The 26,455-nt window shown below is 43.2% G+C and overlaps 1 protein-coding gene across 1 annotated transcript in view; it reads left to right on the forward strand.

The window, feature by feature from the left end:
• The window catches only part of col5a1 (procollagen, type V, alpha 1), a 103,958-nt gene that overhangs the window by 30,734 nt on the left and 46,769 nt on the right, over positions 1 to 26,455 (forward strand). Inside the window, exons 3-9 of the mRNA XM_061262157.1 lie at positions 3,138 to 3,351; positions 3,939 to 4,101; positions 20,486 to 20,617; positions 22,937 to 23,053; positions 23,183 to 23,524; positions 24,344 to 25,093; positions 25,285 to 25,341. Of these exons, the coding sequence (XP_061118141.1) occupies positions 3,138 to 3,351; positions 3,939 to 4,101; positions 20,486 to 20,617; positions 22,937 to 23,053; positions 23,183 to 23,524; positions 24,344 to 25,093; positions 25,285 to 25,341 (1,775 nt within the window). The remainder of the gene's footprint in view (positions 1 to 3,137; positions 3,352 to 3,938; positions 4,102 to 20,485; positions 20,618 to 22,936; positions 23,054 to 23,182; positions 23,525 to 24,343; positions 25,094 to 25,284; positions 25,342 to 26,455) is intronic.

Consider the following 26,455-nt stretch of genomic DNA (forward strand, 5'->3'; position numbering starts at 1 on the left):
TACTCATTTGTACATTAATTATTCTGAATGATGTTTTGACTAACTATTACAGTGTAATGATGCTTTACAGACATGTATGATTGTAACAAAACTGAAGCAGTATGTATTGTACTGTGATTTACAAAAAATTAATTGCGAATATAATGGAGAATTGTGTCAGCTACTATATTCTTGTGGCGATAATACTGTTGACAATATAATTATCATGAATATAACTCTCTCAAAATAAAATAAGCAAAAGGGATACACATGCATGACTTAAATAGACTGTTAGCGAATGGAAGATCGGTTGTCATGACATTCAATGGTCAAGGTCCCTCCTGTTTCCCATGACCCTCATTAAAGTGATATGTCACAGTCAGAGCTGTGCAGATCCAGCCTCCTCCTCGGATCAAGAGGGGCGGTGTCACACTCTTTAGACAGCAAAGATACCAAGCTGAAAGTATAAGTGAAGTATGGCTTTCTGACTAAGCCACATACTGACGGGCCTAAGGCCCTCAATCATTTCTAGGGCATTTCTCAGTTCTAGGGCGGCCTGTAGTGTAGTGGTTAAGGTAAATTACTGGGCCAGGCAAGGTTGGGGGTTCGAATCCCAGTGTAGCCACAATGAGATCCGCACAGCCGTTGGGCCCTTGAGCCAGGCCCCTAACCCTGCATTGCTCCAGGGGAGGATTGTCTCCTGCTTAGTCTAATCAACTGTACGTCGCTCTGGATAAGAGCGTCTGCCAAATGCCATTAATGTAAAATTTCTCCATCATTTCTCTATTTTTTCAGTGCACAACCTAGTCAGAACATTGTTTGCCTCTGTAGCCCATCAGCAGCCCGTCAGCTCTTAGCTTTTTGTGGAAATCTGCTCATCCACCTGCTTGTTGTGCTCTAGCTTTCACAATATGCAACAAATGACCTAGTAGAATAGTGGACATTGCAGAGAGTGTGGGTATATGTATGTGTTACTAATTCAGAGGCCAAGGGGCCAATCAAAGGAAGAGCACTCTCCTTAGAAACCTTTTGTCTGTGGGGGTGTGTATTATGTGAGTATCCCGCTGGGTCTTTAATCAAGTAAAGACCTGAGGTCAGGTCCTCTGCTCCCCCCCCTCCCCCTTCCCCCAAAAATGTCAAAACTTGAAAATGGTCCCTTTTTACTCAGTTGTCATGTATTAGGATACTAAATGTGTATCCACAGGAAATAACCAGGTTTACCAGTCATCCATTAATGTATGCATGTGTATCCTTTCATTCGTTATCAGTGTTGCTAACTTTTATTCACAGGTTGTTGCTTGAAATTAGTGATTCAAAATGTAATGTGTTGACATATAAATCAACAGACTTTGTCTGAAATATGCAGTTAAGCCTTCCCTTACTAATTTAGTAATGTATTTCTACCTTGTTTTAAACTATAAACTGACCAGCATGTTGAGGATATTTATCTATTTTTTCTGTATGAACAGCACTCCATGGTTGTTGATGGTCATTTTCTGAGACATAAAAAACTAATTTATGGCACTGTTGAGCTGTTTTAACTACCCATCACTTCACAAAGTCTGGTTGCATTTTTTGAGCCAAACTGAAATTCCATTTTAACAGATTTTTAGCTCTAACAGCCAAAACGGAACGACATGCTGTTTTGAGAGGAGAATTAGAAAGCGCATATTAAAGACAGTTGAGGAGATTTCTAGGCTCTCCATGTAGAACTGGGGCTCCTTGGCTCGCTCTAGCCTCTGCTGGACTCTGGGTCTGCTCAGGACCAGATGTACAGCAGACTCCTCAGGGTATCCAGACAGCATGATTGGTTGCTGACTTACATAAGTCATCAAAAAAGGGTTTGGGTGATAGCTTGGGGCAACAAATTTAGTACGAGGTGAGCCTGGGAAGAAATAAGATTAAATTGTGAGATTAAATTGTTCGCCTTTGCATGTTATAAAGTTATTTATTATTTATTTCAAAACAAAACAAGGAGATCTATCCTGCTCCACATATGCAAATAGGTACCGAAGCTTGGATTCAAATGTTAAGAAAAGAGATTTCCTTTTTACTGTTGCATTTGTTGAAATCTTATTGAGTTTATATGTTTGGCGTTCAATTCTAATATTTCAACACATATTTTGCCAAAGATGAGAACCCCTGCTGTCAAAGGTATCGCTGATTGCAAACATGGAGCAGCAACAGCAGCTATTCAAAATGGCGTCTTAATCCAGCTGTCATCTGTCTCCCAGATGTGGCTGTGAAATAAAGGGAAGCGTTTAGACTGCAGAAACATGCATGCAGATGTTATTTCAAGGGAAAGAAGCGAGCCTCGTCGCTCCGGATCTGGCAGACGGATTAACTCTGGGAAAGGTTTGGGAAAGTGTTTTAAAGTGGAGTCCAGAGAGAGCATGCTCTTCTCATTACCCTGTTCTTCAAGGACAGCAGTGCTGCTCCAATGAAAACCGCCACATTTCTCTCCACGGCACCGGCGGAGGAGTGGAAATTTGGAGAGCCTGCTCACAAAACCTTTTGTTTGCCATATGTATTCCAAGTCAGCATCACTCACTTCACTGCACATTACAACTGTGGCTCATTTCTACCATTCAGGTTATATTAACTGCCATTGTTAATGTTATCCTTAAGACAGGGTTTTTTACATGTATATATATGTATATATATACCCTTTATTCTACCACATGAGTCCCATTGAGATTTCCCTGGCAGGAGATGAAAGTAGTTTACACATGAAACACGGGGCAATGCTGTATGATGATCTTTTTTGACATGATTTGCTGACTGGGCATATGGTTGTGTGCCTGGTTGGATCGAGCCAGGTCTTACGTATTTCAATTACTCATTTCTGTAATCTTCAAAAAAATCATCTGACCCAATTTGACATTTACAGCATTTCATATTCAGAGAGCACGCTAGGTCTGCAAGCTGTGCCCTTGGGTTCTAGGATTATTCTCTTTCATCATCATGAACGATTGTGGTTTCCTCCTTGTTTGACACAAAACAGAAAATATGGCACACAGCGCACACTTTTCAATAGTGCTCAAAAGGATATGGACAAAGGAGTTGAAAGGTTTTTTTTTTTTCTTCTTCTTGTTTTCATTGTTAAACAACAGTGGATGAATGTGGTGTATTATAATATAAACCTTCCTACCCACCAGCTTCGGTGTTTCCGGAGGATTTCTCCATTCTGGCCACGGTGAAGCCAAAGAAAGGCAGCCAGTCCTTCCTGATGTCCATCTACAATGAGCAGGGCATCCAGCAACTGGGCATGGAGGTGGGCCGTTCACCAATCTTCCTGTACGAGGACCACATGGGCAAACCCGGCCCCGAGGACTACCCGCTCTTCCGAGGGCTCAACCTGGCTGACGGAAAGTGAGTCCCCGCCCGACCCTGCTCTGTGAGCCCTGCTCCTGACTCTGTCCATCAGCGATGTGTCTCAGTTCTCCCCGCATCTCGCCTGGAGCCCCCGTCTCAAACCAGCTGCGATTTAGACAGGTTTCTGTCGTGAGCACAGTAGACTTGAGAAGTTTAATCCTGGATTACATTTATTGCTTAGTCTAAATGCTTGTATATCCTTCTCTTCGATTTTGACGTATGGAAAAGGCTTCCCTGGGGCTCTTCACCAACAGTATGTTTGTCATGTGGTACTTTACCAGGTCTTTAACATTTCACTGTCAACACATCCCCTGTCTGTCATGGAGGCCTTTGATACAAACTGCTTGAAATTAACCTGCTTGAGTCTTCACAATGAGCATAATGAACAGGGCACCTTCCTTTGCCTGGGTCTTCCATCTGTTGCGAAACAAAGTGGAGCCTGTTTCAGTATTTGACAGATCCTCATGTCAGGATTTTCATTGCTTATGAAAGCAGAGGTTTTTGTGGATTGTTAATTTTATCCTTCTGCATGGCCTAATATAGGAAACATAAGAAATGTGAAATTTGTGTCTCCTATCCCTCAGGTGGCATCGAGTCGCTATTAGTGTGCATAAGAAAACCATCACAATGATATTGGACTGTAAAAAGCAGACCAAGAAGACCCTGGCTAGAAGTCCACATCCCATCATTGATACCAAAGGCATTGTGGTTTTTGGAACTAGGATACTTGATGAAGAAGTCTTTGAGGTAGGTTAAGAATATGTTTAACTTCCTTCAGTTGTACATAGACAATTTGGATAAATTCTTTTTTTTTCTGGTAACTTCTATTCTAATGCTGCACAAACTTGCCATCTGTCTATACTTTACTATGTTGGAGTTACCTGAGATGTTCTTTCTCAAATTGTTTCCTCCTTGTAAAATGTAAATCAAATGTGTAAATCAGTCATCAGAGTTTGAATAGCTCCAGGACCTTGGATAAACGAGCACCAATAATGGTTTGGAGGAAGGGTGAGCCAGATGGATGCATTTATATGATCAGTGTGGTTACACAGGAACAATGGGCCATGTTTATGGGTGTTTACCAGACTAAAACATTGTTTAAGGCTGTTGTTTAGCCTTGTTCAACAGAGAGATCCCCACGAGCAGAAACATTCCCTACTACTGTGAAGCAACAGGTGCAGACAGGCGTCGAGATCTGTTCTGTGTTTGGATATCTTCAGCTTCTGTCAGCTCCTCAGCCAATCAGGCTAATGTTTGAGATGCTGCCACTCATATGTTTACACTCAGATATGTTTAACTACTATTCCAAACTTTTCTCTGTCAGGGAAAAGGCGCCCCCCCCCCCCTTTTAATTTGTGAGTTTCAGTACAGCTTGAATAGGGCATGTAGAGAAATGTGGCTGCGTACAGAAATCGAGTTAAGAAGAAGACCTTTATCTGTAATATGAGCCGAGTTGTCAAGGATGTCCATAACTAGGTAAATAGTTGTAATATGTTAGGCCATAAAACAACATTAGTACATGCATTATGCATTTTGCAAATAATGTAAAACTGAAATTGTGTAAAAAGTGTGTAAAAAAAAAAAAAGCAATTTTGAATGCTTAATCGTATAACCACTGCTGTACTCATGCCGCAGTCTCTGAATCTGCTCATTTTCACAGTGCAGACCGTAGGCCAAGCCTACATATGATTTGGGCGACACTTCATGGGCAGCTTGTGCGAGCAGGCCATAGGTGTCGGATCAGCTAGGGATGGTCACAAGAACGCGATGAGAACTGCTGACTCATCCTTCCCTGCCGGCAATTATGCATTCTCCTGTGCAGCTAGCTGTCACAGTAGTGCCACTGGCATGGCTGGGATGTGCTGCCATGCATGCACAAGAACGGTGCTTTAACAGAGTGACCCATCCAGGAGCCCCAAAAAATATTCTTTAGGCAATCTGGAACTGTACATACCGTATGTCATTAAGGCCTGTGTGCATGTGGGTGTGTTCATGTGTGAGTTCTTCAGCATAAGTACTCAATTTCATCTGTAAAAAACAAAGCAGGGAAACCTATGTGCGGTCAATGAATAAGGCATTGAGCTACCACATCTGGTCTGTATGGTCAGTGTGCACTCGAGCTAGCACAGTGACATAGTCACACTCCGTGCTTTTCTGATTGGGAGTGGAATATGCTGTCCCACATGTTCCACAAATATCCCATACCTGCTCAGTTGGGCATTACTGTATAGAAAAATGACATAGCAGGTAGCTAGTTGTTTTGCATACCTTTCTGGAGACTGCAATTTTTCTAATCTAATGGATGTACTGCCATATTCACTTGTGATATGTTGTGATAGAAAGATTATGTTTGGGCAGATAACAGCCTATTAGTTTAAGCCAGCAAAACAAAACAATGAAACAATACATTTCATTGTGTGATGAGATTCCCCTAACTTAATTACATTCCAGGAATATTAACTGTTTTTTTTTTCTTCCACATTATCATCTTGTCAGAATCCTTCACAGACCTGTGCTAATCCCTTTGTTAATATCTGGGGATTAAGGATGAAATGCTCAATTGTAATTAATATAAGATCTTGACTGATATGTTTGATGTGGCGCCAGTGCACCTTTTAACCTGCAGCTGCTCATCATCTCAGAGCACAGTTGATGGTAGATATGGTTTGGTTTTCCTAACGATTCCTCCATGTGAATTTTTTTTTTTTTTGAGTCAGGTAAACTAATGCATCAATAATTAAAGCAATCGGTGCCATACAAGCACCAAACGGCATAACCTGTGGATTATGGGATACTGTTCCTTTTTAGGGTATAAATGTGTTCTGTTTGATCTATGATCTCAGTTTAATTGTCATTTTTCTGGCCAGGGAATAACATTTTTAAAAGATTTATTTTTCCCACATTCAAAATCTCACTTTGAACTTAATTGTAATGTGGCTGGGGGATGAGACTCTCACTTGTTATTCTCGTAGCTTCAGAGGAAGATAGAAGTCAGTGAAAAAAGGCCAGGCTTTGCCCCTAATCCCACTGCTCTGCGGTCAGTCTGTCGTTCTGCACACTGTCAGCAGCAAGGCAGCCTTCTCTAGCTGTTGTTCCTTTTAAAACAAGGCTCTTTTTACTCTGGAATTAGGTCATAAAACAATTAAACTTCTGGGCCCAAAATACCTCCCCAAACGCAGTGTCTGCTTCTCCGGTAGCCCCCCCCCCCCAGGGATCCCACCACTAAATTCCTCTGTCTGTTCATCACCCTGCAGCCTTTTATTGGCCTGTCCATCTTCAGCCATCCAGGGCCTCCGGGGCCATTTGTGTGAAAAATAAAACTTAAGTATAATGCCCAGTTTAATTGAGAATGTGGCTGAGTGACCCCTTTTGCTATCACCGTTGATTTGATTAGGAGATCTTTTTGTCCAGGTAGATTTGCTGTGTAGAAAAGTGCACACTAATTATTTCTATGCAGTGGTAATACATTTGAATTCCTGTGAAATGAGAGGCTCCTCTTGTATAAGTAATAGCCATCAACCAGAATGAATTTCTTTACCTATCAAAGAAGTGTTTTTGTAAACTCAGCATACGCATTAATAGTCCACCCCCAGCTGATGTGAAAATGGATAATGGCATTCCCATCAGTCTTGGGTGAACCGCCATTTTACCGCACTGTTCTAGTGTGTAATGACTAGAACAGACTGTGAATGACTCTGAGCAATGCCATTGCTGACTGGCATGCCACATATAATTGGCCATACCATTGTACTGTATGGGCGCAGAGATTTGAGTTGGTTAACGTGTCTCAGTGCACATCGGTGACCTCTCTGGTCTTTAGGGTGGCCACATTCTGCCTGCCCACACTGCAAGGGAAGTTTGCTCCTCCTGCTCAGTGTAGGCTGTAGGAAAATGACAGTTTAGTAATGTAAAGAGTAGTAATGTGCATAGTTTCCTAATTATCTTCTCAGCTTTCTCCTTCTCCAACCCTCGCATTAAGTTCTGAGTCATATTGATAGTCTCTATTGATGTTTGTTGACCGAGTTAGCAATAGTGGGACATAATTGCTCTTCTACTTGCAATTCAGTATAGGTCTAGTGTAACAGATGTCTGCATGAGAAATGAGCACACATACAGCACTAATAAATATCAAAGAAAACAGATTCCGTTTCAGGTGTGAGCTCATCCTAAAGCTGTGTCAGACATGGATAGACTCACGGGCTGTGAAGTTAGGGGGTCCACGATGCTGGGGGAATCCGCTAATGGACTGCAGTGTTTTTGTGCCCATTAATCTGTCGCAAATACCAGAAAAAATACTGAAATAGAATGACGTACAATTTGCTTGCACTGCTTGCTAAGTTCGGAAATGGGACCGAGTGCGGCCGGAGCTGAAATGTTAGCTAATGCAGCTGAGAAAATGAAAAAAATATCTTGGAGATTGATCTGATGGCTGAAACATTATGTTTCGCAACTATGAATGTGGAATATTGTGCTTATGAACTGCACTCGGTAACTTTTTGCCTGTGGTTTTGTGGTCATTTCTTTTTCATCGATATGTAAGTGAATCAGACAGTTGCGCAATAAACAGCGTAGATTGGGCTCAGTATTTTTTCCTCAGCGGAATTACCCCATTGTTTTCAGCTCCTTTTGCTGTTTTCCTCTCTGACAATACTGGCTCATGGGTGCCATTGTGCCTTGGCTGCTGTCGGTTGTGGTTAAGCCTTGTGTTTCTTACCACTGCTGGCTGTGTATCTGGACATGAAAATTCAAGATGTGTCATGTCTGGCTTTCACGGATTATAGCTAGCTTGGAGGTTAATCTCAGTTTATTCTGAAATAATTTGTGTTTGGATGGCTCATTGTACTGCAGATGGTAAATACGCAGAATGGAAAACATCTCAGTGGAAACAGGAAACATGTTATATCCATGTTAACTCCCCACCTTATTAACATCACACAATGGCTACTTGTGTGAAAGCTTCCTTATAATTATTCAGGTATTTTTAAGAGAGCAAGAGAGAGAGAGAGCAATAGAGAGAGAGAGAGCAAGAGAGAGAGAGAGAAAGAGAGAGAGAGAAAGAGAGCGTGAGAGAGAGAGAAAGAGAGAAAGAAACAGAAGGAATGGAAACAGTTTGGGGTGGTTATGGATGGCTGGTGTAAGCAGTCTGAAGTTGTAGGTGTTTTTAAATATGCAATGTGTGCTTATAGTGCATTAAGTTTTTTACTCCGCAACAAGGCTGCACAGGTTCTCATCTATCAATGCTTCCAGCTCGCCAGGCTGAATGACTGTACTCAGTTCACTTTCAGGGGTTTCCAGCCCTAATACAGTTTTTGTTTTCCAGTTCTGTCAAACTGAATCTCCAGTAGATTTACCCATTCACAGTTAATATGTTTCTCATCTGTTACTCTCACATTTGAAATATGTGCTACTACTTGAAATCTCCATCCCTGCTATCAATGAGTCTCCCTCAGAAGAGTGTACCCCCGTCTCATCAGTACTACCCATGAATATCTCCATCAGTATATTTATCAGTGCTATTCATCAATAGATTCATCATTACTACACCTTACTTACTCTATCAGGAACACCCACAAATATATCCATTCTGTTTATCCGTTTCTCCATCAAAACTATCCATACATATCTCCCTCATTTCCACCCTTCATAATCTCTATAACATTTTGAACCGTTCCTCCTTACCTCACCATTTTTAGGCAATACATTAAACGCCCATATTCTTATGAATTTAATTAATTATAAATAAATAAAAACCTGATGAAAACTGAATATATGACTTTGAATCATTGTTCATTTTCTTTAAGTGGTTACACAGCCTAACTCGTGTGGTGGTCATTAATCATTTTACAGTATATCCAGTCAATGGAAAGCTCCTATATGCTTGAGTGGGTGTACAAGGAGAGAGGGAGTCTAAAGTGGTGGTCGCCTCTATTCTATCTGGAATGCAAACTTTCCTTTCTCAGGCATATGATTGTGGCATGTTTTCTCCTGATTTTCATTTTCCTGTAATAATACACCAGCAGGCTGTAATAAACAGCGCACTCCTTCCAGATGTTTTTTCCCTGTTCTGTGCACAATGTCAGCCCTGTAGCACAGATCCTTCTGTTCCTTCTATAGCCAAGATGAGGATAAGAACGGTGGGGGTTGGGGGAGTGAAATGGCCAAGGTGCTGGAAAAATGAGGAATGTTTTAGAGGAGAGAAACCAGGCTCCCGCAGCTGTTAGCGAGCTGAGGAGAGCACACTTGGCGCCTCGGTTGTACTGATGAATTCTGGGCAAACTGTCGTATGTTGGAGTAGGTATAGAGTACGCTCAGGGTAATCAGCTATGGGAGCTTATGAAATGAGAAACAGAAGGCCCCCCCCCCCCCTATGAAAGATGCAGGATGTGAGCTGCTGTGTAGGTATGGGGTTGGTGGAACAGGATGACTAACCCCAGCAGCTGTGGTGCATCAGCCTCATGCTTTGGCACGACGGTCCACGGTAGGGAGAGAGGTGGAGGTGTGCTGTGTCTTGGTCGAAGCCTTGGAAAGAGTGAGAGGCTCTTGTCCCAGACACTGACGTAAGGCTTGGAACGGCGACTGCAAATAATGATATCATCAGGCGGTTGCCAGAGCGCTCCTGATGGGACATCCCGGAGAGACGGAACGAGGGAGGTTGAGCGCATGGCACAGATGGTTGGGGATAAGCCACCACAGGGGTTAACACGGCTGTTGCCCTGGCAGTGGCCGGAGCCAGGAAAAAGCTGTAAAAAAAACAGTGGCCTGTTGGCAGTTAAAGTCCTGACACCAAAAGTTATTTGAGATTATAAATGGACTTTATTATGGTTCCTGTTTTTCTTTCCTCCTTCCCCTGACTTTTCCCTTCCCTGCTTGTTGTCCCTTTTCTCCACATTGCTGATGAAAATGTAGACAACACCAGAGACAGTGAGAGAGTGAGAGACAGCGAGCGAGAGAGGGGGATAGTAAGAGAATGAGAGAGGAAGAGAGAAAAAGAAAGAGAGTAAGAGAAAGAGAGGGGGATATTAGAGAGTGAGAGAGAGTAAGAGAGAAAAAGAAAGAGAGAGAGAGAAAGAGAGAGTGAGAGATACTGTAGGCGTGAAGAGCTCATGACAGCTTGTTGAATACAGGAGGAGCTGCCTGTTTGGGCCTGAGCCAAACAGCTGTAGGGGAAACACCTAGACTGGGCCACACCCCCCACATACCCCCACCCCTCCCAATTTTGACCCAGCCCCCTCTTAGACCTCTATCTATTATTCATCCAGGTGTACCTTTCATTCCTGCAGGAATTCTGCCAGGTTTATTGATTGGGTGTGAGTGGGAGAAATGGACACCGTTTTTAAATGCCCTCACCAGCAACACTCAGACCATGGCAGACACTTTTACTTTCTGATAAACGAGAGATACTATTATGTTATTTTTATCCACATTCCTGACCTGTGTTGCTTTGTTAAATGCAGTGTAGCTGCCAGCAGGTTGTACTATGTGTCTGAACATGTGAGAAAGTCAATTTCTTGAACACAAAAACATAGTGTTATCTGTCCAGATCTCATTACATTTGTGGTAGCTGAGCAATCAACCTAAATTTAAATGATCATGTTTAGTCTTGGCTTCACTGGTGAAAGCTGTACTGTGAGTTGAATCAGTGCTGATGCCAATGTCTCATTCCGGATCATGGAAATTTCTGTCTGTTTGTGCAGGTAAGCTCCTTGGATTGAGCATTGGATACACTGCTTTTTTTGTGCAATGGCCATCAAAATTCAAACAGTCATATGTTCTGTGGCTATATTAAATTCACCGTGCTCCACAGTGTTGGTCCTTTATGAAAATATGTTCGATTTTACGGTATGTTTGAATTAGCTGCTCTATTGGTGATATTTGGGATTATGTTTTTGTACAAACTATACTTTTTTTTGCCAATGCACATATTAATAAGGCAGATGAGAATCATAACCTGATGAACATCACAAACATGATGTCATGCAGCCATCTTGGGGCTGGAAAGTCAAGTACATCTGGTACCTCTGGCAGAGATGAAGTTACCATTGGATAAACAGGGGGACTTTTCCTTAACGCATTGCAGATGTCTGCCGCCCAGCTCCTGAGAATCGGGAGTGGGCACAGAAGTTGTGCCCTCAGCACTTTCTTGCGGGTCTGAGGGAAAACGCCAAGCAAAACATCATAGCCGTCCCACAACCCAGCCTGGGCTAGAAAAGCGGGGTGAGTGGAAGGGGAGAAGTGAGGTGCCGGACATGTTGTTGCTCTTGGCAAAACTCCACAGTCTCCGAATCCCGCTGCAGTCTTAAGAGGAGAGAAAGCAAATTTATTTACGGTCACCTTGCCGATGCTTGACCTTTGCAGTGTGTTGTTAGGTTATGCGATTGGGTCAGAAATGCCCACTTGTTGGGCCAAGCTGTTGCTTTAGGCCTGGCTTTGGGGCATTGTAAAAATAAATGTTTTAAGTGCTTGTAAATAGGCCTCCTGGAGAAAAGCTCCCCAAGCCATTTTTTCTCTCACTGACAAATGAGAAGAGATGGGCCCGGCATTATTGCATTACTCATTATGGGCATTTGTTTTACTCAGATGTTTCACTGCTTTGACGTTAATATATGATGACTTCATGGGGAAACGTTGCCAGCGATGATGAATGAAGGATGACTGTCCTGCAGAGGGTGAATTTCTTAATACTGACCTGGGAGGGTCCGTGCCCATTATAACCTACCAACTGTTCACAGCTACTGCAGTGAGTTGTAACACACAGTTTTAACAACTGGATGCTGTGTAGAATTTCTCATGCTGCTCCTTTTGATGGCACACCTTTCAAGCAGTGATCTTTGTTCGCCTGGAATGGCTTCCCTTGACACATGTGCTCACATGTCTGTACACTGCATGCGTGTAATAAATCATTGCTTTCTGTCCGTGCGCGATCATTTATGGCACAGCTGGGATAATGAGTTGGCCGGAGGTAAACCATTAAGCCCCCCAGAAGTGCAGTACATTACTCCACCTGCTCATAGTGTACATGCCTCAAGTGCATGTGCATTGTGGAGCTTGAAATCTCATGTACCAAACATACAAGTCAAATAAGTGCAAACTAGTAAATGAAGTAAGTAAAAATGTAATCAGTAATCAAAAATGCAAAATATCAATCTCATTATTCATATGTTGTGGTTTATACACTGTGCATTCTGTAAGTATTCGGACAGAAACACAATTTTTGTTTTTTGGCTCTGTACTCTAGCATATTAGATTTAATATGAGATCATAGTACAGAGTGTCAGCTTCAATTTAAGGATATGTGCACCCATATTGGGAACTGCAGCCATTTCTGCACATGGTCCCCACATTTTAAGGGACCAAAAGTGATAGGACAAATGAACATAACATTGGCAAATGCTGAGTATTTTCCCCAGTGATGCTCTGATGGGCCTGGGGGGTATTATACGAAGCAGGATTACTGAGTTTGCTGATGACCTGCACTGACTGAAACCCGGAACAGCTTTTTTTTACTTCAGTCCATGTTCCATATTTGTGTGGGGGGGGGGGTTCCGGGCTTTACTCAGTGCATTTATCCAGCTTAGTTTAGAAATCCTGCTTTGTGAATCAGGACCCTGTACTGCAGCAATTCTCAGTTCCTGTTTGTTTTGGAGGGCTTTGTCTTCAGCCTTCAGCACATACATTTGCATGTTCAACTGGATTCAGTGATTGAGTTGGCCAGTCAAACTCTTTGGCAGCTGCGCATGTCCATGTCATAACACTTCCTCCATCATGTTTCACAAATTAGGTGGTGTGCTTTGGATCATGAGCAGTTCATTTTGTTCTCCACACACGAAACCGAACGAGAACATTTTGTTCCTGAGGCTCACCAGTCGTTTTGTATCTTGCGGTGAACCCTTTGAGTTCACTGCCATTAATACTTCTCTGGTCCTCATGTTGTGAGACAATGGCAGCAGGCTCCAAATGCATTTGCCACACTCAAAATCAATTCTAAACCCTTCGTTAGATTTCTTAAGCATGAAATAATGATGCAATGGCACACAGCCGGCCAAGAAACAGCAGGGCGGCCAAGTTTGGTTCTCCAGAAATGGGGGGGGGACTATCTATAAAAAGGGTAGACATTTCTACATGGATCGCCCAATATTGATGCAAATACCCTCAAATTTAAGCTGGCCAAATACTTACGGATTGCACTGTATCTACATTATTGATGTAATTTATTCATACTGTTTATAAACAGTCTAAATAGTCGAAATTCAAATATTCAGAAAATTCCTGTGTCTGTATGAAGAGATACATGCTGGTAAAGTGTTCCTCTGGGCTGAAGCTGGAAAGAGGTCGGGAGAAACGGCAGGATGAGTGGAGAGAGGCCCTACCCATCCGGGAAACTCCCCTCCCCTGCGACCAGCCCCCCCTCCTCCTGCCCCCCTCCCACCTCCTATCCCCTTGGTCCCTCACACCAGGGCAGTGTGGCGCAGCTCTGCGGAGCCTGCAGTGAATGTTCTCTCTGGCCGCTTGGGGGACAGGAACGGTCCCACATGTGTTCCCGGTTAGAGCCTGGGCGCGCCCCAGCAGCCAGAGAGCATTTGGTTTACAGGTGCTTAGTCTGGAGAGGAGTGGACAGAAGGTCTTAGTCTGGCTGCTAAGAGAGGAAGCAAAGTACCCTGCCTTTCGTTGTGCTCAGTCCATTAGACTACAGTTTTATAAGTCTGGACTCTGGAAATAGACACCGCTTCCTATTTGGGTTTCCCATTCACTTACTGTAGATGAGCAGGCGACATTTGTGAGTCCAAGTCAGTTGATTATAATTTGGCCTGACTTTTTTTTTTTTTTTTTTTTTTTGTCTTTCAAGTTTTTCTATGGATACAATTCCTCCTGCCCCCATCTGGATGTAAGATGAACTGCAATTCAGAGGAGGGATGGGAAAAATTTGAACAAAAGAGAAGAATAATTTAAAAAAAACTTTTCAGTGCCGTTTTATTGATTACCTGCTTTGCATTTAACACATTTTGATGCTTTTTTTCTTTGCATTAAATTTAGACGCATATAATCTGAAACATCGTAAATGTATTTCGGTATTATTTTTGTTTATGAATCACGTTAATGTAATGCAGTGCGTAAAGCAGCGAAACAAACACAGTCTAAACTATGACTGCATGTATAACAATACAATAAGTTGAACTAGTGGACCCAGAAAAGATAAAGACTATTGTTTCAGAATCAGGAAGAACTGGGAGAATCCGGACACAGTGGCAGACATGACACCAGATCCTTATACTGCGTTTATGATTGGATAAGGGGTGAGGGTCATTTCTATTGCAAGGTCGCCGCCCGGGTGGTAAACAAGACGTGTCTTCACCTGTCTCTGTCCTTCACTGAATAATGAAGCCAGGTGTACTGTTTCCTCCCATAAAGGATGGTAACGTAGTTTCACAGCTGTCGAAAGCCACGAACTGTGTGTTAGAAAAGGGTTCAAACGAGGCTCGAGGGAAAACTCGTGCATTTTAGTTTTTGTTACGACCCCTGGATTGTACCATGCTCTTAATTACTTTTAATTAGGGACATATAATGTCTTTTGAGGAATTATCTACTATCTACTTGCCATTAAGAAAAAAAAAAAACACTTTTAACTTTTAATTTGTCAGGTCAACTGACAGCGTTTGTATTACTATAAGTCAAGTGATTATTTTTAGTAAGGATTCCTAGGTGGGTTCCTAGTTGCAGAATCTATGGATATGACACCTGGTCGCTGGAAATGTGTGATTGAGTTGACTTCGAAGACAAAAGCAAATAGGCCAAACCTGCATTGTGTTAACATGAAATAATAATTAAGGACACCATTTAAGCACATGTTTTTCCACCATCTTAACTGATAAAGAACTGGCTGCACCAGAAACCAGGAACGAGAAAACGCAGGAATCACTGGTGCAACATGCTTTTCCTCAAGGGACATTTCTGAGCATCTCTCTGGCAGGGCTTTGTGCTGTAATTGTGTTCTTTTTTTCTTTCTTCAAACATAGCCTAGAGGAAGACCAGTTGTGCCCATATGCATGTCTTTAGCCTGACTGCATTCGTGTGAGCATTTGTGCCCATATGCATGTCTTTAGCCTGACTGCATTTGAGTGAGCATTTGTGCCCATATGCATGTCTTTAGCCTGACTGCATTAGAGTGAGCATTTGTGCCCATACGCATGTCTTTAGCCTGACTGCATTACAGCTAAGTTTTTAAACGTGCCTCCCAGCAGTAAAAAGCTCACTGCACTCAGGGGGTCTGCATCTCATTTGTATGATGCAAGCGTGTTGTTATGAGGAGGTGTCCTAGCATCCCTCCCTCGCCTGAGAGATTGGGTGTCCTGAGTTAGCACTGATCCAGCTGCTGTGTAGTCATGGTTAAACGAGGAGGAGCTATGCGGAGACAATAGGCCTGTTCATTCTCTCTCTCCCCGAGGTCTCTGAATGGCCCCCTTTTTGTTTTAAGGAGATGGCAGACCGAAAGGTCACCGGGTGAATGCTTGGCCTTTATTGGGTCCCCTGCTATGAGCTTGCAGGCAGATACTGCTGTTCTTGCTGGGCTTAATGACCGTCCTGTCAGGACAGCAAGCCAAGGTCCGGTTACCACAGCAATGGAGGGTGCAGGCACGGCTGGTTGCTAAGCCAAATTATTGGGGGAATGGCAAAATTATGGCAACTTAGTACCTCTAACCTTTGATTTGCAGCAATCATATGTATTGTGCTGCATAGCAGGCTCTTGAATGGGATTGTTCATGGCGCCTGTTTTTCTGTTTCAGGGCAAGTCTCATAGGAGTGGAGCAGACATGTTTATGTATCCCATTGTTTAAGTGATAACAATGTATCCTGGTCAGATATACTCACTGAAGCAGATTTAAAGCAGCCGAGTCGAGCTAAACTTTAGTGCAGAATTTCCTTAAAGGCATACTCAGGCATTTTTACCTTGAAAATCCTAGAAAACAACCGTGCTATCTCTGTCTTTGTGCTCCTCTGTCTTTGTGCTATCTCTGTCTTTGTCCTATCTCTGTCTTTGTGCTCTCTCTGTCTTTGTGCTATCTCTGTCTTTGTGCTCTCTCTGTCTCTGTGCTATCTCTGTCTTTGTCCTATCTCTGTCTTTGTGCTCTCTCTGTCTTTGTGCTCTCTGTCTTTGTGCTATCTCTGTCTTTGTGCTCTCTCTGTCTTTGTGCTCTCTCTGTCTTTGTGCTCTCTCTGTCTTTGTGCTATCTCTGTCTTTGTGCTCTCTCTGTCTTTGTGCTATCTCTGTCTTTGTGCTCTCTGTCTTTGTGCTCTCTCTGTCTTTGTGCTCTCTGTCTTTGTGCTATCTCTGTCTTTGTGCTCTCTCTGTCTTTGTGCTCTCTGTCTTTGTGCTATCTCTGTCTTTGTGCTCTCTGTCTTTGTGCTATTTCTGTCTTTGTGCGCTCTCTGTCTTTGTGCTCTCTCTGTCTTTGTGCTCCTTTACCTGTATTTCTTATTCTGAAATGTGTTTGGGACATTTCTGGGTGTGGTACTCTTTTCTGTGTGCGGAGGGGTGGGTGTGAGCCTGCGGGTTGGGAGTGGTTTTAGTGGAACACTTGTAGCTGGCTAGCTACTGCAATGGCAGAGGTGAAGAAGCAAAAGTCCAGCAAAGCAAAACCACAAGCTGACGGGGCTCATTCAAAAAACTTCAGAGTCAGCATTGGAATTGTTGGCGACACACGTCAACAAACTGAGACCTAAAAACTTGAGCGGTTGAGCGGAGGCGAAGTTGGCGAATGGGTGGGGTTGAGGATGGAGGAGGGGATTATTTGATTGTTAACGCAGGACCACGGCAAGGCTAACAAATCCTGCGTAGAGCAAGTGACAGAATGTGTGGAAGGACACCTTTGCTAGGGCAATCTAAAATAGATAATAACGAAGAGTAACAATCTGTGATCAGCCAAAAATGTCTGATAGAATTAAATAGTATGTGGAAGCAAGACATTTATTCCATTCTATATATTTTCAGTATATGCTAGTGTCTCAGGTACATCACAAACAGGTTTCGTCTGAGAGTAGGAATTGCTGGCTGCCAAGGCGACCATATTTCAGCAGGTCCTTTCGATATGTTTATGGTGGGAAGACTGTTATTGTCGACATCTGGGTCGTAAGTGGTGTTCCAATGTGATACATGATATTTAAAATGACAGACGTAGCTGTTTGATACTAACACTGAGAGTTCTGGTAGTGTGCTTGCTAAAATAGGCCTCTAAATTGTAAGGCAGTAATCTCTGCAGTGTGACCATAATTTCAGAACACAGCTATTGTTTGTGTTTGTGAAAGGCCAGATGAAAACAGGAAACTATGGGCTGCCTCTTTTGCATGTTATAATTAAAGATCTTATCTTCAGTTTGGTTTTGTAAACTATATTTCAGGTTAGCAGGATCAGACTGCTCATATACAGTAGTCATCTTATGAAATACCAAAAAATGTTGAAAAGTATTGATGCCACATTGCATTTAGCTTTGTTAATCTGTGTTTAATTGTCCAAATAATCTGACAGAGAACAGTCTCAAACTGCTGTTAATGCCTCGGCTGCTAGGCTCATTCTGATCTTAATTGTGCCGTCTTATTATTCCCACAGACTGTCATGCAGTTCAGTGCGTCTGCACTGTATAGCAGTGTTGTTCTTCCCAGTTTTTTTTTTTTTTTTGATGATGACAGAAAGCTTTTTAAAAAGCAGACCTACTCTGCTAGTGGATTCTTGTGCACATGATAGACACCCCCTTGTTACAGAGGAGACTGTTTTCATGGCTTGTCAGTGCACGGAGATTGATGCGCAGTCCAAACGGGAAGGCGCCCACTGCTATTATCATAGCCGCCGTACCTTTACGACCCGGTGTTTTCCCCCACTTTCCCCCGCAGGGACTCGATGTGTTTCTGTCCAAGCCCTCTCCCGCTCCTGGCATCTGTGCGGTAAACAAGTGCCATCACCATTAGTGACGTATGGCAATCAAACACGGGCCTCGGTTTTCGCTGCCCAAATATGTGCCATAAAACAGCAACACCTACCTGATAACATGGAGTAGGAAAATGCTATTAAGTCCAGACTGCACTGATGACCTCATCACTGCAGTAATGATGATGGCTGAGCGGAAACAGCCTCATTTTAAAGACGGGTTTGTCATAGCCCTCCGTCTGGCCCAGGTGTTTTTCATTGACCCTGGCACTGAACCTACTGGCCCAGGGGCACGATGCTCCTCTTTGGCATCAGTCAGAGTTGTTTTTTTTTCCAACCAAAAAAACACAATGCACACAGGTGAGCCATGTAATACCTGTCTTCCTAGAGAGGGACTAGGCCTGCAGCAGTAGCAGTGAAACCTCCTGTTAGTTTGTCTGTCTCTCTGTAATTGCTTTGTCTCTGCGTTATAGCTCTGTAATTAAGTGACATTCCTTGAGCGATGGAGAGCAAAATGACATCTCCATGACCTTCCTCCTGGCGGACAATCCCGTATCTGCTCATTTTTGATTGGTCGAACGTCAGTCACTTTGCCTTTGCAATTGGCTGCAGCTGCTTGTCAAGAAAATTCCATCTGTGATCTTTTATATAAAGTTTTCTGTCCAGTGATAATTGTGTCCAGTGATAGTTCAGAGGGCTAATGTTCTTAACCAGTATAAATGAAAGACTGACCCATGTTTTCATTGCATTGCCTCCATGGTACATTCTGAACACCCTTTTTAGAGTATGAGAGTAACAGCAATAGTCATTGAGTGATATCATATTTGGAAAATATTCCTTTAATAAAGGCAACTTTAATAAACCCCAACCTGAAATCCCTACAAGAGACAATAACAATTTCTCTTCTAATTTTGGGGGAGAGAATTGGAGTTAGACATTGAATACCCCCCCTCTGTTGCCAGAAAGAGGTTGTGGGAATCGGGAGATATTGAAAGCTTCTAATAAGCAAATAACCTAAATGTGTTTATATAAGTGTTTTTGTATAAGGGAATGTGCATACGGCTGGTTTGGTGTACATACTTATCTACCAGAAATTGGGTATTTCAGGGCTAATATGTGAGAAATCAATACCATGTGCAATCATGGTATTGAGACTTGTGTGTCTGCTTCTTAATTTTTTTTGTCTACATTTGTGTGTGCGCATGCTTGTGTACATGTGTGTGTGCGTGTGTGAGTGCCTGCGTGCATCTGTATCAACGTGCATTCTGTGTCACAGATTGCCTGGCAGTATTGGTCTGTTGTTGGATGAGAACAGAGCTCAGTGTTCAGGGAGCAAGATCCTGGTTTCACCAGCCTTTGTCTGGCCGCCGCTGGTTTTACGTATTGTTACACATTCCTGGGGAATGTGAGTGTGGGGTTCCGCACAGTCGCTGTCGGACGGAGTGCAGCATGTACACCCAACTCCCAGCTCAGCCTGCTGGGCCTTCTGCAGCGCTGACAGGCCAGCTTGCAAACTCATTCTTCTCTTTCCTACAAAGGCCACTGTAAATCACATGTTTATGCCTTTGAGTGCAGCTCCATTCATGTTTTCGAATTCCACTATCCACTGGACAGTAGATAGTTTATTATATTTCGTATTATTTATATAAAGGCTATGTTCCACTCCTCGTTCTTGTATCTTTCTGGAAGTGGAGACGTTTTTTTTAAATTTTATTATTGTTTTTGTAAAGTAGAGTATAATTAACTGGGGCTTCTTGTTGTGCTGGATTAATACAATTGAGTTTTCTAAGACAGGGAGTGCCTTGCAGAATTTATGACAACAAATGTGCTATCCCAATTTCGTGGGAATTACAACTGAACCCCCCCCCCCTTCCGAACCCACCCTCCTCCTTTCACTCCCACCAAACCCACACGCACACACACACACACACACGCTACGCTGGCCCCGTTTCTAGTCCTCTGTGCTCCTTATTCTCATGATTGGAAACTCCTGCATTTAAGACAGAATTCTTTGTGGCTTAGTCACATTCTGTATCCCAGCAACTGACCCACTTTCTGTAGTTTTTATCCACTGTTCATAATGCAGATGTTGGAAGTGAGATTCAGCATGGCAGAAAGAAACAGTTGTTTGTAAAAATCACTTGGTCTGTTTGCGATTTCATCAGTTCCCATTTCCTGTTTTGAGATGACCATGTTTCTACTCCTTTCCTTTTCCAGGGAGACATTCAGCAGCTGATGATCGTAGCAGATCACCGGGCAGCATATGACTACTGTGAACACTACAGTCCTGACTGTGAGGTGCCCGTCCCAGATGCCCCTCAGAACCAAGACCCAAACCCAGATGAATACGTAAGTGTGAACCCGTGGCAAACTTCCCACCGCAGAGATTTTAAAAAAAGGGTCTCGTTAGGTGAGCCTCAATCAAGTTATTGTTGTTAGAAGACAACTTTTGATATATGTGTTTGTACTATTTACAGTATCACTTACAGGCCAGTACTCCCTTACCCACCTGCCCATCTAGTCTCAAGATATTTCAATTCCAGCTTGAGATTTAAATCAAGTACTGTTTTACCAGTCTGTATTTGTACTAAGCAAGTTGCCCACTCTGAAGAATGAATTGTCTTAAAATGAATTTTGTGTCAATGTGTTGACAGTGGAAAGAAAAATCCCAATAATAGATCTGAGTAATGAATATCATGAGAAATGATAAATATGCGGGAATGGTGTTGAGAGCTTGTTTAAGCTTGCATCATGTCAAACAACATTTGTAACTCTACCACTGCATGCTGCTGTAACCCAGTTAAGTCAAGTTCTCTCCCCTGCTCAGAATATGACATGAAACTCAGGCCAGAGAGCTGCTAGTGCTCCAGCTTCATTTTTCCATCCCTGGCTTGATGATGACCTCACCTCTCTCAAGATATTTTATTTTTTTAGAGAGAGCTCCAAGTAGTACAAGTCTAGACCTGTCTGAAGGAGACCAAGTTCTCAAAATGTTGTGACCTTTTCTATGCTCACATGATTGTTCCATCTTTCCACGGAGGACTCTCCGTGCTCTCTGTCCATCTGTAACCACTTAGAGACCGATATCCACCCAGCCGAGTTGGAGTAGTGGTGATGAAGTTTAGACAGGGGGCAGCTGCAAGACAAGAGACTAAACATCAAGAGCTTGTGTTTCTAAGCAATGGGATGAGTGTTCAGACAAATGTAAACCTTAGCAATAACATATCACCTTTTAATTGGATACTCAAGGCATTTCTGTGGAAATTTGTTAAAACACAAGACTCCTTATCACTTCAAGTCATATATTTATTCAAAAGAGAATAGTAAAAGGAAAGAAAGAAAAGAAAATGCTATATACTTTCACCTGCTTTCACATTTTCACAACAAGATACATCTGGAAATGCCAGTGTTACAAAGCATTTCTGTCCTGTAATTTAATTTCTATAACAGGTGAGTCACAGAGCCATAAAAGCAGTCTTGATTAGTGTCATTTCAGTTATACTGTAAGATGTCCTTACAAAAGTGTACAAGACATCTAAATATAACTCAATAGTGTGATTCCTATAGCTCTGTCTTCCTGTGAGTTTAACGTGGTGAAACCCCTCACTATAATCTAAAAGAACACCCTCTGTGGATTGACTATCAAACCTGCATCTTTTAGATTTATTCATATTAATTAACAGCAGAGCTAGCTCAGACACTGCCATTTTCCAGTGACTATCCTCCTGTACACGAAAATGAACCGCTGCCCTTTGAGGCTTTGATGTTGGTAGACTTCAGCTGAACTCGTCATTTAAGTTAAACATAGCTGTGCAAAATATGGGGCACAGATTACCCCAGTACACACAATCCATCAATCGTGTCACATCCAGTTTCTGTACAAAGTTTGGTATCAACACATCAAAGAGTTGCTGAGATATGCCCTCACTTCCTGTACGAAGTATACGATTTTGAAAATCAGAAATCCATCTGATAACTTTTGTGAGGCTTGGTCCACAGATCATCTGTGCCAAATTTGGTGAAGATTGTGTCCTCACTTCCTGTTTGCCGACTTTGCCGCCATTTTTGATTGACTGTATTGCATCTCCCAAGATACAACCACGCACAAAAATTACTTTTTAAAGGCAAACACATCAACAGTTCTTGGGCAAAGCATGTTTTTACTTATTGTGGCGCCCCTCAGTGAAAAAAGTAAAATGACTCACATTTTCTGAGATCAGCAGTTTCTGAGATTCTCAAATCACCCTGTCTGGCACCAATAATCATGCCACGGTCAAAGTCACTTACATCACATTTTTTCCCCATTCTGTTGGTTGATGTGAACATTAACTGGAGCTCCTGACCTGTATCTGCATGATTGTAGGTATCGCATTGCTGCCACACAATTGGCTGATTAGATAATCACACAAATAAATAGGTATACAGGTGTTTCTGATAAAGTGCTCATTGAGTGTATATATGCTATTCCAGTCAGTTTTTCTTTAAAACAATGTGTCCCTTAGCTTATGGACAGAGTTGAAACATGTTTTCATAATGAAGCATCGGTTATATTAGCATTGAAGAAATTCCAGCATCAAGCCATTTGGTGTATGGTGATTATGTCCCACGCATGGCTTTCACAGTTGTTTTGATGGTGGATAACTCAGGATGCTCTATCTGTTTCATCAGAACCCAGACGATAGCTATTATTACGAATACCCTTACTATGAGGACATGACTACCAAGCCCGAAGAGCCATCCCCAGCTCCAGATGAGGTTGCAGGTCCCATCACAGAGGATGTCGCGGTACGATACTTTTCATTCCTGTTCCTCTTCCTGCGCCACTTCTTTCCTCTTCCTGGGGAAGTGGCCAAACACTATCCTCCTCTCTCTTTGGGCTGTTCTCGGTTGTGAACATTGTGTTGTCCCGGTCAGGTTGACATATTGGACAGCGGCAAGATAGTGACGACAGTGGAGAAGGTTGAGACCTCAGGAAAGGAGAAAGCCACCTCGGAGGACTCCTATACCGAGGAGAACAGCCCTTATGAAAGCTACGACACCTATGGGAACTATGAAACCTACTACGACGAAACCACAGCAACGCCTGACTCCTCGAGACGGGTGTCCATCACTGGCAGCGTGGGCGGTGGGGTGGTGACCGGTACTGGGGTGGACCTGGGACTTGGGGGGAAGATTGAGCTGGGCACCGGAGGAGACCTGGAAACGAAGATCACCACAGGCGGCAAGACGATCACCATCAGAAAGAACATCACCCGCGTGAGTACAGTTCCTGCCCGGCTCTAAAGAATAGTCAATAGGGACTTTTTGAAGCATTGGTGGCAGCAGAGATGGCAATGGTGACCAGAAAAAATATGCATTGCAGCTGCTCACAGAAGTCATTAAGCAACAACTCCACTATAGCCAGCGGTGGGAGTGGTCTAAACTGACTGCAAATACCTATTACAGTTATTACAGTTTAACTGTTTATTAATAGCTATTACAGTATTAGCTATCACAGACAGTTACTTTATGCTTCAGAGGATTCATTTCAGAAGAATTGCATTTTTTCTGTTGTATGATGCAAACAAGTCTATCAACTTTAGACTAGATTTAGCATACAAACAGTACTTGCAATTCAATCTTGAGTGTCTTTGTCGAGGAGCAGATCACATGGCTTTGGAAAAAATGCCCTGCAATGATTGAAAATATGGTGTCATTATAGAATTGTCAAATATGTTTTATTTCAATGAACTCCACGAAACCAATTGTTCAATCAATCTTTTTCTGTAGTAGACTAACAACAGGCTACGGCATCAGACAGGAGTCAGGTTCACGCAGGCGTAAAAGAGCACATACTGTATTTATTTCAAGTCACTGTAGACATCTCTGCGCCTGTCAGAGTCCATTAAAATCTCTAGTTTTACTGCAACAGTAAACAGTCAGCAGCCCATTGCACCATATAAGGCTCCACAATGGTGAGCCGAACACCAGATGACGAATGAAAGCAAGGAAATGGGAAAAGTTATTGTCTCTGTTGTCTGTGGTATGATAACATCCACTGGCAGTATCCTACAGCATGCCTCTCTGTCTCTGCAGGTTGGAGGCCACGAAGACCACTATGGCGAGGGCTATGACCTCCCGTACGGAGAAGACTACGAAATTGTACACAGAGGCGGTGGTGGCAGCAGTTCTGGCGGCTCTGTGAGCGTTGGAGGGGGCTCTGTGAGAGTCGGAGGGGGCTCTGTCGGGGTTGGGGGTGGAAGCGGCTCTGTGGGCACTGGAGGTGGGGGTAGTAGCTCTGTGAGCTTTGGGGTTGGAGGCGGCTCTGTGGGCACTGGAGGTGGGGGTAGTAGCTCTGTGAGCTTTGGGGTTGGAGGTGGCTCTGTGGGCACTGGAGGTGGGGGTAGTAGCTCTGTTAGCTTTGGGGTTGAACACGGCTCTGTGGGCACTGGCACTGGAGGTGGGGGTAGTAGCTCTGTGAGCTTTGGGGTTGGAGGCGGCTCTTTCGGCGTCGATGGAAGCTCTGTGGGCACTGGAGGCAGTTCAGTCAGTGTCACCTCTGTAGTAACTGGGGGAGGATCAGCCAGTGCTGGGGCTGGGGCTGGTGCTGGTGTTGATATAGGTGTCGGTGTCGGTGCTGGCGCTGGGGCTGGTGCTGTTGGTGGTGCTGGAGGCACCGCCGGTGGCCTGGAGGGTGAAGGCGATTATACAGATCTGGATGGGTTCAAGGAGGAATCCATAATTGATTACGGCGATAACATCAAGGATATCTACGACTCATACGATGATTTGGACTACGACGATCACGAAGGGCTACCAGCAAAGACGGACGAAGACTACGGACGGGTAGGGGTAGGATCCCATTTCTTTGTTTGAAAGGGGAACAAATTGCTAGACGTATAAGTCAAGTCTTGAATTATAGATAAACCAGCTTGATTTGTTCAAGTGCCTCAACAGAAATTACATGTACGTTAAGCAAAATAAAGTACATTTACAGAAAATATGGAACACAGTGATGATGTATGCATCTTTGGCAGGTTGGTGGAGCCAGGGGAGAGAAGGGGCAGAAAGGAGAACCTGCTGTCATTGAACCTGTAAGTATAACTGGTCAAGTATAAGCTATAAGCGTGTGTGCGGTATTAAAACATGGCACTGCACGTATGCACACAATCACGACATTACATTACATTACATTACATGGCATTTAGCAGACGCTCTTATCCAGAGCGACGTACAACAAAGTGCAATTCAAACACAAGTATTGGTGCGAAGAGGACCTGATAGGACAGTACAGTTCCGAGTCCTAGTGTAAACATACAGATAATCAGAACCCTTGAAGAGTACAATCAACTTCCAAAGTAGCATGCCACAGTTGGCAGCTAGAATACCCTGAGTACAACAATACAACAGCCAATAAAAAAACAAAACAATATCTATACAAGTAACAGTATCTATACAATCTATACATAAGTGCCATTACAGTCTAAGGCTAATCCTGGTGGTGAGTTAGGGAGGGAAAGGTGTAGCCTGAAGAGAAGAGTCTTCAGTCTGCGCTTGAAGGAGGTCAGGGACTCTGCTGTTCTGACATCCACCGAGAGGTCATTCCACCACCGTGGGACCAGGACATACAGCAGTCGTGAGCGTGAAGTGCAGGTGTGGCGAGGGGGAGGCGCAAGACGGCATGAAGTGGCAGAACGGAGGGGTCTTGTTGGTGTATAGGTCTTGATAAGGGATTGAATATATACAGGGACATGCACCCACAGGGTAGTATGCTGAACATTGTGCCAATGCCTTCAAATTTACTGCTTTAGTTTTTCTCAGCCTTTACAGCTACTCGTCTTGTGAAATCTTTGTAAATAATCCGCTCACGGCTATTTCTGAAGAAATAGAACTTTTGTCCAAAGCAGCAGTCTGTTTTGTTTTATGCGCACACGCAAACACACACACGCACATACACACACACACACACGCACACACACACACACACACACACACGCACACACTCATGCACAGGGGTGATTCTACTGGGCTGTATTGTGGGGTACATCTCTGGCAGTTCTGAAGTATAAACATTTGCAGAATGGCTACAAGTGAAGGATGTTGTATTATCTTTCAAGTCTAAACATACAGGCCAGCATAAACACAGAGAGAGACCATATGTAAGAGAGCTGACCAGAGAAATGTCTGGGGATTCTGCTTTCTGATGAC

Source organism: Conger conger, chromosome 12, assembly GCF_963514075.1.
Source record: "Conger conger chromosome 12, fConCon1.1, whole genome shotgun sequence".
Taxonomy (NCBI): domain Eukaryota; kingdom Metazoa; phylum Chordata; class Actinopteri; order Anguilliformes; family Congridae; genus Conger; species Conger conger.